The 18140-nt window shown below is 41.0% G+C and overlaps 1 protein-coding gene across 1 annotated transcript in view; it reads right to left on the reverse strand.

Annotated features, from left to right (window-relative positions):
• Positions 1–18140, reverse strand: part of PKD1L1 (polycystin 1 like 1, transient receptor potential channel interacting) — a gene marked incomplete at its 5' end in the record, with an annotated part of 209426 nt that overhangs the window by 11688 nt on the left and 179598 nt on the right. The window contains 4 exon segments of the mRNA XM_089669435.1: positions 1937–2016; positions 11017–11196; positions 14544–14708; positions 17004–17243. Coding sequence (XP_089525561.1) covers positions 1937–2016; positions 11017–11196; positions 14544–14708; positions 17004–17243 — 665 coding nt within the window.

Here is an 18140-nt window from a genome sequence, read left to right on the forward strand (position 1 = left end):
TCTGGATAGATGCCACAAATACGACACTTACCAGTGGAGATAGTGCTGGAACATGGTTGATGGGACCTAATTCACTGAAACAGTAGAACAATTTCTGCACCTTATTCTCAAGAGATATCCTCATATTTTGCAGTGGAATCACCGAAGCCTAGCTAAATAGGCTGTAAGCCAAGATCTAAGGTAAATGTCAACAGCTTTTCTTTGCACGATGTGTGCTGAAATGCTGCTTTTTCTTTTACTTTTTTGTGCTAATGTTTTTTTTTTCTTTTAAATCTAAAAGTTTTGCGTTTGGGATACTATATACAGTAGTTTATGTGGACTGCAAAGTCTTTCAGCAAATATTAAAGTGACACGAAACAATATCCTTAGTCTCTAAAAATAATCCATATACATCCACTACATAATGGCAACATAATCTATTTTTCATGAAAATTTTTCTTAGGCTCCATGCACACGAGCCTACCCTGACCGCTGGCAACGGGAAAATGCAAATCACAGCAAAACTGCAGCAAAATGTAGCAACCACGGTACCCACGGTACGGTTATTGTGTTTTCCCACGGTCGGCGGTGAAGACGTCCCTATCCTGAACGCGATTCTTCCGTGTTCAGGAGAGGGATGTTTAACCGCACCTAAACGCGGCAGCTCCTAAACTCTGCTAAAATCCTATGTGTACATGGACACATAGGCTTTTAAGGAGTTGAGTTCAGGAGCTTTGGCAAAAAAATGCCAAAAGCTCCTAAACTTGAGTTTAGGAGCTGCTTGTGTACATGAAGCCTTACTGTGTTTTCTGCCTCTTTGTAACATCCTCCTTGAGCTCCTTGATCTTTCTTTTTCCCTTTGACTTCCATTTGTTTGGAACGAGCAGTACATGTTAGTTGTGGAAATATGCACGGCTCTATGCACACTACAGATCCCATAGTTCACAGTTCATAGTACCTAGCCCATCTCAGGAGTGAGCAATAGGAAGCACATGGTCTCCTACATACAGTGAGACCATGGAGAACAAATGTAATCACATGCTGACAGGAAAGTCAGATTGCAACAGCGAAAAAAAAAATTCATTTGGAGATTGGAGGAGGCTGAGAGCATTAGAAGGCACTTTGAGTTAAAGCGGAGCTTCAGTCCCCCTCATAAATTTTTGGTAAAAGCAGATCCACGATGACCTTTCAAATAGCATTAACAATTGGAATAATTCAATAGTAAAAGCATTGTAATTACTTAGTAATTCATAAAAATTTACCATGATCTCAGAAGCAGGCGGGCGCCATGATGGCTTGGGCAACTGAAGCCCGCAGGTATTTATTTCCGTGAATCGGTGCTGCCGGCTATCCCAGCATGCACCACTCGTTCTCACGCCTGCACAGTACAGACACTGCTTGGCGCAATGTACACACTCTGCAATTCAAGTATAGAGCACAGCGTAGGACGCAGCAGGATACGGCATCCACGTCTTCCTGTAATCTGGATTCTGGTAAAATGGCGCAAAGCACCTCCTATTCGCATCATTTCCGGTTTACAAATCCCGCAATTACAGGAAACCAAACGACTCCTGGAATAGAGGAAACGACATCCGAGGAGACCTTGCAAATCGCCTTACGACGTCATCGCCTAGGCGGCTGGGATCGGAGGTATGTATTTAAAAAAATAAATAAATATATATATATATATATATATATATATATATATATATATATACACACAACTTGTTCTTTATTTCACAGGGACAACATAATCAGGTAAAGTAGGAAAAATGGGTGGAACTCCGCTTTAAGAATACACACTTTTTAAACCAGAGTTTTGTGTCAACTTTAACTCCACATCACCACCTAGTGGCAGAACCACCAAGCACAGCATACCATATGAGACTGGTTGTTAAACCTTTATCTGTATCAACAGCATGCTATCAGTAACTCAGTGAAAATGACAATGTATTACCAGCACATTCCTCTTCTCAAAGTGACAGTGTCCATCTCCAACAGTTCATGTTGCATGACATCTTCATACTGGAAACAAGTCTATTAATAAAAAAATACATTTGACACAAACTTTTCTTAAAATCATGTATGCTAAATGGCAATAATCACAATGTATATCTATGAAACTAAAGTAATTACCATAGAATAGTTTCCTATTACCTTTTGTGACGAATGTATTTGAGCTTTTTTTAGAGTTTGTACAATACCCCAATAAATTAACATAATAATAAGTAAACTAAATGAACTGAATGAGTGTAAATTAATCTATACTAGTTAACTGGCTCTATTAATGATTAATCTATACTAGTTAACTGGCTCTATTAATAAGCTCTGCCTATTTTACAGTGATTTGGAGGTGGGGGTGAGTGAGAGTAAAGGGGTAAATTCCTAAAGCAGTGAATCTGACATTCACCAAACATTCACTGCAAAAGAATCTTCCCGGTGCATGTGTTTTAAATGGTAGTGATTGGTTCACCCCCAGTGAATTTTTTATATAAGTCACATTTACTGCTTTATAAATATACCCATATTGTATGTAATCTCAAAACTTTTTTTTTTTTTGGTTGGGGCTAGATTAGGGAGGGGCAGGGGCGGACTGACCATTTGGAAACTCGGGCCCGGGGTCAGTAGGGGGCCCCATGAGATGCCCCTGGTACCTTTTTCATAGGCTTTTTTGAGTTTGGGCAAGGACACAGGGGCCCCATGATCCCCTATTGCCCGGGGGCCCCATGAGTTGTCAGTCTGCCCCTGGGGAGGGGTAAAAACTAGGGAGATCTTGCTTTCTGTCTTGTAGACACAACAGGACGTGAGGGAAATCTCTCCAAGGTGAGAGGAATTTTCATCTTAGGTGGTTGTCACCACAACATTTGTCCCCATTGAACGATTTCCCCTCACCTCTTTCTCTCATGACAACTTTAAAATGTGTGATTTCCTTTGGTGACAATGCTCAGCAGAACAAATGTAGAGGGTGGAACTCCCTAGTGGAGTCACAGACCATAATAAAAACTTTGAATAGAGTGAGGAAGGGTTAGGACACCTGTCAAGTTTTACTGCTATCCGGAACTGCACTAGAGAAATTTCCCCTTATTCCTGTTCTGCTGACAGCGGTTTCACCAGGCACGAAAATAGAGTGAATCACCAACGGCAACAAAGACAGAAATAGTTTTTTTTCTTAGATAAGGGGAGGAGAGTCTTTAACCACATGCCGCCCAGCCACTGTAGAAATACGGCGGCAGGGCGGCACGGCTGGGCAAAACTACGTTTTAAAATGCGCGTTTTCAAAACAGGTAGGGGGCACGCCGCCCTACCTGTCCCACCGATCACGCCCGCGGATGTCAGTCACCGGGTCACAGCCAGTCGTTACCGGCTGTGTCCCGGCAATTAGCGGTAATCACTGACAGAGAGCACAGCTGCAGTAGCTCTGCTTTCTGTCAGTCCCCTGACAGCTCCTGACACGCTGATTGGGACAGAAGAGTTTATCCGTCTGGATCAGTGTGTCTCTGTGCAGTACACACCCCCGCCCCCTAGTAAAACACTCCCCTCACACAGTTAACCCTTTCACTGAATAATAAAGTTAACCCCTTCCTCCCCAGTGCCATTAGTACAGTGTCAGTGTTTTTTTTTTTGCACTGATCACTGTATTGGTCTCACTGGGGATGTCAGTGACCCCAAGTCAGTTCCCCCCAGTGTCAGAATGTCTGCTGTAGTCCCGCAGTCCCACCATAAGTCGCTGATCACCGTCATTATTAGTATAAAAATTTTTTTTAAATCCCAGTATCTTTCCCGCCATTTGTAAACGCTATAACTTTCACGTAAACCAATTAATTTACACGTATTGGGTTTTTTTTTAGCAAAGACGTTGCAGAATGCATTTTGGCAGAAAGTTATGACTAAATTTGATTTTTAAATTTTTTTTTACTGGACATGTTTTATAGCAAAAAGTCCAAAATATTGTTTTTTTTCCTCAAAATTGTCAGCCTTTTTTTTTTTAAAGCGCAAAAAATAAAAAACGCACAGGCGATCAAATACCACCGAAAGAAAGCACAATTTGTGGGGGAAAAAGGAGGTAAATTTCATTTATGTACCGTATTGCATGACTGTGCAATTATCCATTAAACTAGCGCAGTGCTGTATAGCAAAAAAATGGCGTAAATTTCAGTATCTATACCATAGTTTGTAGACGCTATAACTTTCACACAAAGCAATCAATATACACTTATTGGGATTTTTTTTACCACAAACATGTAGCAGAATACATTTTGGCCTAAATTTATAACTAACTTTGAGTTTGCTATATATTTTTTATAGCTGAAAGTAAAAAATATTGTTTTTCTTCAAAATGTTCAGTCTTTTTTTGTTTATAGCGTGAAAAATAAAAAGCGCACAGGTGATCAAATACCACCGAAATAAAGCTCTATTTGTGTGAAAAAAAGGACGTAAATTTCGTATGGGTGCAGCATTGCATGACTGCGCAATTATCAGTTGAATTAGTGCAGCGTCGAGTAGCAAATAGAGGCCTGGTCATTAAGGGGGGTAAATCCTCAGGAGGGCAAGTGGTTAATTGTTAGAAGTGAAGAAAAGCTTGAGGGGCTGGATCTCTTAAAATGGTAGATTTTCTCAGCTAGGTCTTAAGCAGTATAGAGAGAAGGATTCACTTTAGGCAGGTCTCCAAGGAGTGGTGGACAAAGGTCAGCTCTTCACTTGAGTGGGGACTGGGTGTGCAAGGTGAAAAGTACCATCCGGTAAAAAACAGTATCTAGAGTGATCGTTAGACTAATTACCCCTCAGAATCCCTTGAACTACAAAGTTCAGACTTTATTCAACAGTACCGAGGCCCGATTAAGGGCCACCCTATAAACCTCTGAAATGTGTTGGTTTTGGATGACATAAGTAGCTGCAAAAAATATGAGTTCATATGTTCTGCTTTTGGTGATTTCTTCCTTGCACATCCAGGTTTGTATTGCTGTCTATGTCCATGTTGCAGACTTTCCATCACTTCAACCATCATCAGCAAAACAAGAAGTTAGGGGAAACTGCTATGCTGGAGTCCTAGATAGCCATTAAAACTGAAAGTATTCTAACCCTTTTCCACATTATCCAAACCTAATATAATTACATACAACAAATATTCAATAATTATAATACTCAAGAAATATAAATTAAATACTTTATACATTTATACTACAAATCTACAAATTTTGTATGAACAGTTTGAGAATATTTACATGTGGAAGATAAAGACTTTGGTATGATGTGTAAGAGGTATATGAGGGGAAGCCAAACCTAAAATTCCTTAGCCTACAGAGTCTAAAGTGGCTAGAACCTGGGTGAAACTACAGCATAACAAGAATGGTTGAAAGCTGATGGCAAGGCTCCTTCTGTGTAGCCCTGGTCCACAGTGTTGACATGATAGGAGTGTCTGTATGGACCAGGCTGTCGGTCTTCACTGTCTACTGATGTTCCTGCCTGAGCTGACAGAGGGACAGACACAGCTGTGAAAGGACACTTATTACAGAGCTTTGGGTAGCCTGTCCAATATATAGAGCCGTGGTCTCCAAACTGTGGCCCGGGAGCCAGATGCGGTCCTTTTCCTGCTTCTATCCTGCCCTTGGGGCACTATTTCATTTACTGACACCAATATTGGGGAACAGTTCCTCCCAGTGACCCCAATGATGGGCCATAGTTCTTCCCAATGACACCAACAATGGGACCCAACAACACTAATTATGGGGCACAATTCCTTCCAATGACACCAGTGATGGGGCACAATTCCTCCCAATGACACCAACAATGGGGCACAGTTCCTCCCAATGACACCAACAATGGGGCCCAACGACACCAATTATGGGGCACAATTCCTCCTAATGAAGACAGTGATGGGGCACAGTTCCTCCCAATTACATCAACGATGGGGCACAATTCCTCCAAATGAAATCAATGATGGGGCACTATTCCTACCAATGACACCAATGATGGGGCACTATTCCTACCAATGACACCAACAATGGGGCACAATTAAACCAATGATGGGCACAATTCCTCCCAATGACATCAAGGATAGGGCATTGTTTACACCAAATGATGCTGGGACATTTTCTATTCCTGATGGTCACAGTGCGGCCCCTCTAAAGTCTTAAGGACCATAAACTGGCCCTTTGTTTAAAACAATTGGAGGCCACTGATATAGAGGAACATGATGTGGACTACTTGAACTGCTGTGAAGGAGGAACTGTTTAATTGGGCAACTATGTGGCAAATGAGGTTTAACGTTGATAAATGTAAGGTTATACACTTGGGGGCGCAGAATATGCATGCATCATACATACTAGGGGGAGTACAACTGAGGGAATCAATGGTGGAGAAGGATCTGGGAGTTCTGGTAGATCACAAGCTTAATAATGACATGCAATGCCAAGCTGCGGTTTCTAAAGCGAGCAAAATCTTCTCTTGTATTAAGAGGTATAGACTCCAGAGAGAGAGATATCATATTACCCCGGTACAAATCATTAACACCTCATCTGGAATATGCAGCTCAGTTTTGGGCACTAATTCACAAAAATAACATTGGGGAAGTGGGAAAAGTACAGAGAAGGGCAACCAAACTGATAAGAGGCATGGAGGAGCTCAGCTATGAGGAAAGATTAGAGGAACTGAATTTATTCTCTCTTGAGAAGAGGAGATTAAGGTGGGATATGATCAACATGTATAAATACATCAGTGGTTTATATAGTGAACTCGGTGTAGAGTTATTCACCCTGAGGTCATCACAGAGGACAAGGGGGCACTCTTTACGTCTGGAGGAAAATAAATTTTATCTCCAAACATGGAAAGGTTTCTTCACAGTAAGAGCTGTGAAAATGTGGAATAGACTTCCTTCAAGAGTTGGTTCTGGCCAGCTCGGAGGATTGCTTTAAAAGAGATTCTTTCTTGGATACACGGAATATAACTGGTTACTAACATTTATAGGTAAAGTTGATCCAGGGAATATCCGATTACCTCTCAGGGTTCAGGAAGGAATTTATTCCCCTGCAGGAGCAAATTGGATCATGCTTTGCTGGGTTTTTTGCCTTCCTCTGGATCAACTGTGGGTGTATTATAACTTATAATTATAACTTTTTTTTTATGGTTGAACTGGATGAACTTTTGTCTTTTTTCAGCCAGACTAACTATGTAACTGAGGATTGTGGGAGAAGTAGTTCCATACAGACTAAGCCCGCTTTGTGCGCTGCGCTGAGGATGTACATTTTACAGGTTCACTGGAGCACTGTAAGGAGGAAAAAAGTGAAGGCTTGTTCCTGAGCTCAGAGAAATGCAAAGAGGACATTAAAGGAGCCAGTGCTTGTGTGTGTGTGTGTTTTCTGGAAAAATACTTACCACCCCATCTGCGACAAAAAGAGGAACTGCAGGAAACACTCCCTGGCATCTGAGATCGTCACTGACTGAGCCCACTGTCCAGTTATTGGGGAGAATGCTGCAGTCACTGACTTTGTTATACTGCTATCAGGGAACAGAAAGAGGTCAGCTGCCACCACAGGAGTTGGTGAGAGACCACTGGTCAACCTCCACTACACCTTGATAAAGTGTTGCCTGCGTTGGGTCACAGTGCAGGTACTTTTACCAGTGTTTAGAGGAACTTTATCTTGAGTGCTCCAACATCAGATCAGGGCTGCAACATGTCAACTGGGAGGAAGGGGTTTGATATAGACTACCGGTCTGTCATTGCAGCATAACTCCCTATAGATAGGTAAACCCTATACTAGAGGTAATCCTATCTGTTGTGCAATTACTGCATTTCCTATTCCTCTGGCTTTTGGTGTACAGGTGAAACTCGAAAAATTAGAATATTGTGCAAAAGTTCATTTATTTCACTAATGCAACTTAAAAGGTGAAACTAATATATGAGATAGACTCATTACATGCAAAGCAAGATTGTTCAAGCCGTGATTTGTCATAATTGTGATGATTATGGCTTACAGATCATGAAAACCCCAAATCCACAATCTCAGAAAATGAGAATATTACATGCAATCAATAAAACAAGGATTGTACATAGAACAATATCGGACCTCTGAAAAGTATAAGCATGCATATGTACTCAGTACTTGGTTTGGGCCCCTTTTGCAGCAATTACTGCCTCAATGCGGCGTGGCATGGAAGCTATCAGCCTGTGGCACTGCTGAGGTGTTATGGAAGACCAGGATGCTTCAATAGCGGCCTTCAGCTCTTCTGCATTGTTCGGTCTCATGTCGCTCATCTTTCTCTTGGCTATGCCCCATAGATTCTCTATGGGGTTCAGGTCAGGCGAGTTTGCTGGCCAATCAAGCACAGTAATCCCATGGTCATTGAACCAGGTTTTGGTGCTTTTTGGCAGTGTGGGCAAGTGCCACGTCCTGCTGGAAAATGAAGTCAGCATCCCCATAAAGCTCGTCTGCGGAAGGAAGCATGAAGTGCTAGAAAATCTCCTGGTAGATGGCTGCGTTGACCCTGGACCTAATGAAGCACAGTGGACCAACACCAGCAGATGACATGGCTCCCCAAATCAACTCACTGTGGAAACTTCACACTGGACTTCAAGCATCTTGCAGTGTGTGCCTCTCCATTCTTCCTCCATACTCTGGATCCTTGGTTTCCAAATGAGATGCAAAAGTTGCTCTCATCAGAAAAGAGGACTTTGGACCACTGAGCAACAGACCAGGTCTGTTCTTCTTTAGCCCAGGTAAGACGCTTCTGACGTTGTTTGTTGTTCAGGAGCGGCTTGACAAGAGGAATAGGACATTTGAAGCCCATGTCCAGGATCTGTCTGCCTCTTGATGTACTGACTCCAGCCTCAGTCCACTGCTTGTGAAAGTCCCCAACACTTTTGAATGGCCTTTTCCTGACAATCCTCTCCAGGCTGCGGTCATCCCTGCTGCTTGTGCACCTTTTTCTTCCACACTTTTCCCTTCCACATAACTTTCTATTAATGTGCTTTGATACAGCACTTTGGGAACATCCAACTTCTTTTGCAATTACCTTTTGAAGCTTTCCCTCCTTATGGAGGGTGTCAATGATGGTTTTTTGCACAACTGTGAGGTCAGCAGTCTTTCCCATGATTGTGATTCCTACTGAACCAGACTGAGAGACCATTTAAAGGGTCAGGAACCCTTTGCAGGTGTTATGGCTTAATTAGCTGATTAGAGTGGGACACTTTGAGCCGAGAATATTGCACCTTTTCACAATATTCTAATTTTCTGAGCTTGTGGATTTGGGGTTTTCATGAGCTGTAAGCCATAATCATCACTATTATGACAAATCACGGCTTGAACTATCTTACTTTGCATGTAATGAGTCTATCTCATATATTAGTTTCACCTTTTAAGTTGCGTTACTGAAATAAATGAATTTTTGCACGATATTCTAATTTTTCAAGTTTCACTTGTATGTGTGTGTGTATGCGTAGATATATATATATATATATATATGTATATTGGGAAAGGAAAGGAGGAGAGGTGATTGATGGATGCTGTGTGTCACCTCACATGTGTTCGTATGTTGGAAACTAAGGAGGAATCTGCTCTGGGTTTTCCAGGCCACCTTGGCAGGGGTGATTCCAACCCAGATTTTGCTTTCCACTGGTAAAAACAGGACTGGAGTGTAACTCAGGGCAGCTAATACCTGAGAGAGCTGCATGTGACAATTGCTCTGGCAGAGAAAGTAAAAGGTTTGCCAAAGGTTTGTTTTTGGTTGGTGATTGGGAGAAGCCCTTCACTTGTGATGTAGGAACCTGTACTGTTTATTTAGTGCCTGGATGGCAAAGATCTACTTTCTGTTTTGTTTTCTATGCGACCTTTTAACCACTCCAGAGGATTTACCCCCCTTCCTGACCAGGCCTCTTTTTGCTACTTGGCGCTGCACTAATTCAACTGATAATTGCGCGGTCATGCAATGCTGCACCCAAACAAAATGTACGTCCTTTTTTTCACACAAATAGAGCTTTCTTTTGGTGGTATTTGATCACCTGTGTGCTTTTTATTTTTCATGCTATAAACAAAGAAAAACTGAAACTTTTGAAGAAAAACTATACTTTTTACTTTCAGCTATAAAAAATATATAGTAAACTCAAAGTTAGTTATAAATTTAGGACAAAATGTATTCTGCTACATGTTTTTGGTAAAAAAATCCCAATAAGTGTATATTGATTGCTTTGTGTGGAAGTTATAGCGTCTACAAACTATGGTATAGATACTGCAATTTACACCATATTTTTGCTATACAGCGCTGTGCTAGTTTAACGGACAATTGCGCAGTCATGCAATACGGTACATAAATAAAATTTATGTCTTTTTTTCACACAATTAGAGCTTTGTTTTGATGGTATTTGATCACCTGTGCACTTTTTATTTTTGGCGCTATAAACAAAAACATTTTTGAAGAAAATTAAAAAAAAAAAAACAAAACTATTTTCTCATTTCGGTCATAAAAAATATCCTAAAAAACTAAAATTTCATCATAAATTTAGGCCAAAATGTATTCTGCTACACGTTTTTGGTTAAAAAAATCCCAATAAGTGTATATTTATTGCTTTGTGTGAAAGTTATAGCATCTACAAACTATGGTAAAGATAATGGGATTTACACAGCATTTACTTTCTGACTGCCCATCACATTTCATGAGGTGCTAAAATACCAGGATAGTACAAACACCCTAAAATGACCCCTTTCTGGAAAGTAGACATCCTAAGCTATCTGCTGAGAGGCATATTGAGTCAATGTAAGATTTTTTTTTTTTCCACAAGTTTCTGGAAAATGACAAAAATATTTTTTTTTTACACAAAGTTGTCATTTAAATGATTTATTTCTCGCACAAGCCATGGGTATATGTGGAATTACACCGCAAAATACATAGCGCTACACAACAACAAAATAATGTGCTGCTCCACAGTGAAATGCTTTTCTGTGTGATTTCATGAACAAGTTCTACAGTGGCCTGCTTGGTCATTAGGTTAATGTTTATATAGTACATAAATCTTTACACACACATATATATCCTGTTATATTTTACCTCTGTGGCTGTTTGTTTAAATGAGAAATTGGAGCACGTGTCGAGGTTATTGTGATCATCCTCCTCTTCAGTGAAACTATGTGATTTTGCAGGGAGTGAATGATGGAGGCTGTCTGATATGGCATTTAGTCGAAACAGAAGCTCATCTATCAGGTCCTCAAATTCATCAAAATAGAAATTCTTTGAAAAAAACAAAACAAAACTAGTGAGTATGTTTGGTTGAGGCTACATTTGAAATCTGTTTTACAAATCACAACACTGGAAATTAGTCTTTGTTGTAACATAATTCTGAATATAATTTAAGTATATAGGTAAATTCAAAATATACAATACACTTGAGCCATGTTCTTTATATTGTATATATTCCATTTGTTCAATAACTTTTAGCCCTGGTTTACACTAGTGTGACTTATCATGTGATTTGACAGTTCCAAATCACATGACAAGTCTATTTGTGCCTATGGAACCATTGAAACCAGTGTGACTCCAATTTTGCGGTGCTGCACTGATTTGGAAAAAAGGTTCCTGCACTATTTTTTGCAATTTCATGTGCAACTTGCATAGACATCTGTGCATGAAGTCACACAGATGTCAGAAAAGTCACACAGAAATCGCACTGAAGTAGCACGATTTCCAAGTCACATTCAGTGTGAACCAGGGCTTACACATAAATATAAAAAGGTGTGGCCTGACCAGTGGTGTATTTAGGTTTTGTGCTGCCCTAGGCAACACAAAAATTTGTGCCCCCCGCAGAGAGAGCCTGATATTGACCAACAACACCCCTGCCTCCCACCCAAGAGAGCCTTCCACTACCACTGCCCCCCATACACCAGTCACAATCCTCCATGGCGAGAGAGAGAGAGACACTCACCTTAACAGCTCCAGACATCCCTGGGAACGAGAGTTGGGATGTGCATACATTGTCATGAAACTTGCAGCCTCTCTTTGAATCCACCAGGTCCCCATGTCACATGTGTCCCTTCTTCCGAGGGGCAGTGCTGCCCCTCCTGAAAAATGATGCCCTAGGCAAATGCCTTGTTTGCCTTGTGGTAAATACACCCCTGGGCCTGACTACCACTCCTGCAGAAACAGAACCTGCTCACACCTACTAGCTGCTTGTGAATAACCTATGTCTCTCTCTGTAGACCTCCTAGACATGTTGAATACAAGGGATATACACCCTGTTCCAAATTATTATGCAAATTCTATTTAAGTGTCACAAAGATTAAATATTTTGTTTTTCAGTTTAACTTATGGATGGCATTGTGTCTCGGGGCTCTTTTGATCACTGAAAACAATCTCGGATACCTTTGATAATTAGATTGGCAGGTGAGCCCAATTTATGGAAAAACTACTAAAGGACGGTGTTCCACATCCACATTATTAAGCAGAGCACCATTTTCAAGCAATGTGGGGAATAAAAAGGATCTCTCTGTTGCCGAAAAGAGTGAAATAGTTCAATGCCTTGGACGAGGTATGAAGACATTAGATATTTCACAAAAACTTAAGCGTGATCATCGCACTATTAAGAGATTTGTGGCCGATTCAGAGCACAGACAGGTTTGTGCAGATAAAGGCACATTGAGGAAGATTTCTGCCAGATCCATGCATCGGATCAAGAGAGCAGCTTCTAAAATACCATTACATAGCAACAAACAGATAATGGAAGCTGCTGGTGCCTCTGGAGTCTCATGGACATCAAGGTGTAGAGTCCTCCAGAGTCTTGCTACTGTGCATAAACCTTCTACTCGGCCACCACTAACCAATGCTCACAAGCAGAAATGGCTGCATTGGGCAGAAAAATACATGAAGACTAATTTTCAAACAGTCCTGTTCACTGATGAATGCTGTGCAAACCTGGATAGTCCAGGTGGATAGAGTAGTGGATGGTTGGTGGGCGGCCACCCTGTTCCCATAAGGCTGCGATGTCAGCAAGGCGGTGTTGGAGTCATGTTTTGGGCTGGAATCATGGGAACAGAGCTGGTCGGCCCCTTTAGGGTCCCCGAAGGTGTAAAGATGACCTCTGCAAAGTATGTGGAGTCTATGACTGACCACTTTCTTCCCTGGTACAGAAGGAAGAACTATGCTTTCCATAATAAAATCATCTTCATGCATGACAATGCACCATCTCATGCTGCAAAGAATACCTCTGCATCAATGGCTGTTATGGGGATAAAAGGAGAGAAAGTCATGGTGTGGCCTCCATCCTCCCCTGACCTCAATCCTATTGAGCACATTTGGAGCATCCTCAAGCAAAAGATATATGAGGGTGGGAGGCAGTTTACATCCAAACAGCAGCTCTGGGAGGCTATTCTGACATCTTGCAAACAAATTCAAGCAGAAACTGTCCAAAAACTCACAAGTTCAATGGATGCAAGACTTGTGAAGCTGCTATCAAATAAGGGGTCCTATGTTACAATGTAACGTGACCTGTTAAAATGTTTAAAGGGGGTAAAATGTTGTTAAAAGTTTAATTGAAATAGCTTTTGATTTCAGTAAATATGCTGCAAACACAACAAATGACAATTTTCAGTTCTTTACAACCTATAAAGTATTTTGAAACTTACTGTGCGTAATAATTTGGAACAGTGCATTGGAAGTGTTTTATGTTTAACAAAAATCCTGTTATCATTAGAAGGATTGTTCAATAAAATGTGAATTGTACTCTTAATAGTTGATAACATGAGAATTATGCTGACTGTTATTTACAGCAATTATTTAGGTAAATGAGAAAAATATCATTTGCATAATATTTTTGGAACAGGTTGTAGTTGTTTTTTTTAAACTAATATATATATATATTTTAATGAAAAAAATAAAACAACAATATAAACCACTCCCAAAAAAGTGCAAGAAGTGGCAGCAGCTAAACAGAAAGACAGTGGTTTTGGATAAATGTACTTTGATGGCTAAAACAGTTTATCACATTCCCCTGATTCACGGGTCTCCAAACTTTCTAAACAAAGGGCCAGTTTACTGGCTTTCAGACTTTAGGGGGTCCGGACTATGGCCATTGAGAGTAGAAATTGTCCTGCGTCACTGGGAGTAAACAATGCATCTTTTGCATTAGAGGAGGAATAACGCCCTATTCTTGGTGTAAGTTGGAGAAATAGTGTTCTATCGTTGGTGTCAGTGGGAAGAACAGTGCCCCGTTGTTGGTGTCAGTGGGAGGAATAGTGCCCCATGGTTTGTTTCAGTGAGAGGAATAGTGACTGTTGTTAATGTCAGTAGCAGGAATTATGCCCCCTTGTTGGTGTCAGTGGGAGGAATAGTGTTTTGTATCAGTGGGAGAAAAAGTGCCCCAAGGGCCGGATAAGGGCAAGCAAAGGGCCGCAGTTTGGAGATCACTGCCCTAATTCATCACTATCCCCTAAATAGGTGGCACTTCCTGAGAGAGGAATTGCAATCCCATATCATTGGAATAAACCATACAACAAATCAAGCATAACTGCCAATGAAACAAATGATTCCAAATTTAGAGGGATTATTTCTGCCCTAAAAGTCACTTGGAGTATTCAGTCACTTACATTTCCAGCTATAGAAATGCTGTCTGTGCTCTTCTGTCTGTGTCGATCAACAACTGAAAGGATCAATTCTCTTGCATGAGCTACAACTTCTTTAAATGTCACAAAGTGCTTGCTGCGATGAACTTTTTTAGAATATTTTGTTACTGAACTGAGGACTCCTTTTAACTATAAAAATAATGTGAGTAAAAAAAATATAATAGTGCAGAATATCAACATAGGCAAAAATCATCAGTGATTACAGTTTTTTAAAACATTTTTATGCTTTCAATTGAAAACAATGTGGGAAAGCAGTTAAACCAGGTTCTGTATTAATTGTATATCATTAGGTGCAAATCAGGGCAGCAAAAAAAAGTATTATTTCTGCAATCAGTACACCAGAAGGTTCTGTCCTGTTCCTGATGATTACCAGTATCCTGCATCATAATTACAGCCTTTTATTGCCATCCACTACCTATATGACCCACTGAACAGTATCTGCATCAGGGAACCCAAGATAGTCAGTGGCAAGCCACCTAGAGCAAATTGTACTGCTGCCTCTCACTCTACCCAGTGTATGATAACTGCCAAGAGGCAACTGTGCCAGGGAATCTACCATGGAACCTACATCCTGAACTGGATTGTACTGTTATCCTACACTAAACTTGCAATGCTCTTTTACATACATATGTTTTAACAGCTACCAAGCAAGGTGAAATGATTCTTGTAGCTACCTCTATATATTGTATCTGCTCTTTGAGGGCCCCCCTCTTTTTACATCTTTCTAGATACCATTCATTATATACCACTAATATTCTTCTTACATGTAATGCAATGATGAGATTTCTGTGGGGGAGTGTAGTAAAAATCCCATTGTGGTCCCCCCCAGACACCACCAGGTGCCACTACCGTAAGTGCAACTTGTACAACTAACTTCAGCTTACACTCTTTGAGCACTTTTTTTTTCCTTTTGGGATAAAGATTTTACATATGTACCGTATTTTTCGCTCCATAAGACGCACCTGACCATAAGATGCACCTAGGTTTTAGAGGCAGAAAACAGGAAAAAAAAAATTCTGAAGTAATGTACTGCAGAGATAGTACAGGAGATGACCAGAGACTGCGGACAGTGCAGGGGATGACCAGAGACAGCGGACAGTGCAGGGGATGACCAGAGACTGCGGACAGTACAGGAGATGACTGCTGACCTTTGGGGAGGGAGGGAGCGGGTACCTGAATTTGACAGGTACCCGCTCTTACTTCCGCGGAGTTGTTCTTTGATCTTACCTGTTCCTCTATCCAGCCGTGCGCTGTCTACCCGGCTTCTGTAGTGTCGGCGCTCGGCATGACAGCCGGGTGCCCAGTGCGCATGAGCGAGAAGCATTTGCGCTTTGTGATTGGTCCGGCGACCTCTGGGATCTGTCATGTGTCCCAGGTACCGCCTTACCATTCACAAAAAGCACCGCTTCTTGCGCATGCGCACTTGGCACCCGGCTGTCAAGCCCAGCGCCCACACTACAGAAGCCAGGAAGACAGCGCACCGCTGGACAAAGGAACAGGTAAGGTCAAAGAACAACTCCGCGGAAGTAAGAGCGGGTAACTATCAAATTCAGGTACCCTCTCCCCACCTCCCGAAAGGTCAGCAGTCATCTCCATAAGGTCCCACTGCAGAGCTGAGTGGCCGGCCCGGTATTCTGACACTGCGGCCGTGGAAATACCGGACCGGCCGCTCCATATTCACTCCATAAGACGCACTGACATTTCCCCCCTTTTTTGGGGGGAAAAAAGTGCGTCTTATGGAGCGAAAAATACGGTAAATAAATAAAAGCTGATCATTGTAGGCACCCCTGTCTGTGTTAAATGATTTGTCTCAACCCTCTGCTGCATCTGCAGGACAGCTTGTTCTGTTGAAAACAACAGGCTTACTGGCCAGACAACCAAGTGAAAATAAAGGAAAGAAAGCCTAAAAATTAGAAAATGAATGCTGCCATCACATCTAAGAATTGATAAGCTGTGAAATTATAAATATTTGCTTTTTGGGTTGAATGCTGCTTTAAAGCGTCTGTCACTATTTTTTAAAAATGAAAAGCTTCCTGGAAATCAAAGCAGATGTGTCAATTGCAGAACATCTTTCAGAAGGCTATCTCTTCTCTTTCAGGGAATATCCAATTGCCTCTCGTGGGATCAGGAAGGAAGTTTTTCCCCAGCAGGAGCAAGTTGGATCATGCTTTGTTGGGGTTTTTTTTGCCTTCCTCTGGATCAACTGTGGGTGTAGGATTATAACTTTTTTTTTTTTTTATGGTTGAACTGGATGGACCTTTGTCTTTTTTCAGCCAGTCTAGCTATGTATGTATGTAACGCAGCAGTTTGGTGGAGCAGGCAGCGAGATAGGTAGGTATTGTTTGTTTGTTTCTTTCTTTTCATCACCTAAAAATTTTGAGTAGCTTTAAAAAATTTTTTTTTAACTTTGGCTTCTGAACTTACCATTCCAGTCCATAAAAGTATTAAAACAGCGAACAGTATTCCATATAATCCAGCCACCCAGGCTTGGTTACATTTGACCGGCACGTTAAAAAAATGTATATATTTTGATCTGTGGATTCTGAGGAACTGTGCAAAAGTGGTCTGGATGCATTGTAGCACACTAGTGAAAGGATAGTGATCAGAGGAAATGATTATATGCCCCAGAGATGAATAGCATAGTATGAACACAATCCCTATGAGCTGCAAAGAAAAATAAAAGTAAGTTTACCATTCTAAAACACTCAATATGGTTCCTTATATACTTGGTACAGAAGTTTAGCATGCAAAGATTAAAATACATAGGTTAAAAACTGTTTAAAAGACAGAAGACACAGATAGGTTAATAGCAGAACATGTTCTAAAAGGTCTAAGGTTAGCAGCAGTGTACTGCTGGAATCAGTTCTATGTCCAGTTCTTTCCATTCTGTTCATTATTGATCTGGGGTGACATAGATAAAAATATTGCCATTTTTGCTGAAGACACCTTTTGTAGAATTATCAAAAGATCATCAGAATCGTGATTTGGTATAGAAGGATTTTGATAAAATGGCAACACAATGGCCAGGAGAATAGCACCACACAATAAATGGAATACAAGTGGAGGAAACGGAGATTTGAGAATATAAAAGTTTAATAAACACACATGATGCTGATATAGTATTGTCTGTATAAATAGCAGCAGCACAGTGGCTAAATGGTTAGCACTTCTGCCTGGCAGTACTAGGATTGTTGGTTTGAATACCAACCATGTCACCACCTGCCTGGCGTTTGAAAGTTCTCCCTGTACCTGTCTGGGATTCCTCCCACACTCCAAAAACATGCTGGTTGGGTAATTGGATCCTGTCTAAATTGGCCCTAGTGTGTGTATGTACACTGCTCAAAAAAATTTAAGGAACACTTTTTAATCAGAGTATAGCATCAATTCAATTAAGCTCCTGGGATATTGATCTGGTCAGTTAAGTAGCAGAGGGGGTTGTTAATCAGTTTCAGCTGCTTTGGTGTTAATGAAATTAACAACAGGTGCACTAGATGGGCAACAATGAGATGACCCCTAAAACAGGAATGGTTTTCCAGGTGGAGGCCACTAACATTTTTTTCC

Source organism: Staurois parvus, unplaced genomic scaffold (genome assembly GCF_062004578.1).
Source record: "Staurois parvus isolate SC_StPar_1 unplaced genomic scaffold, SC_StPar_1.0 ptg000077l, whole genome shotgun sequence".
Classification (NCBI taxonomy): Eukaryota; Metazoa; Chordata; class Amphibia; order Anura; family Ranidae; genus Staurois; species Staurois parvus.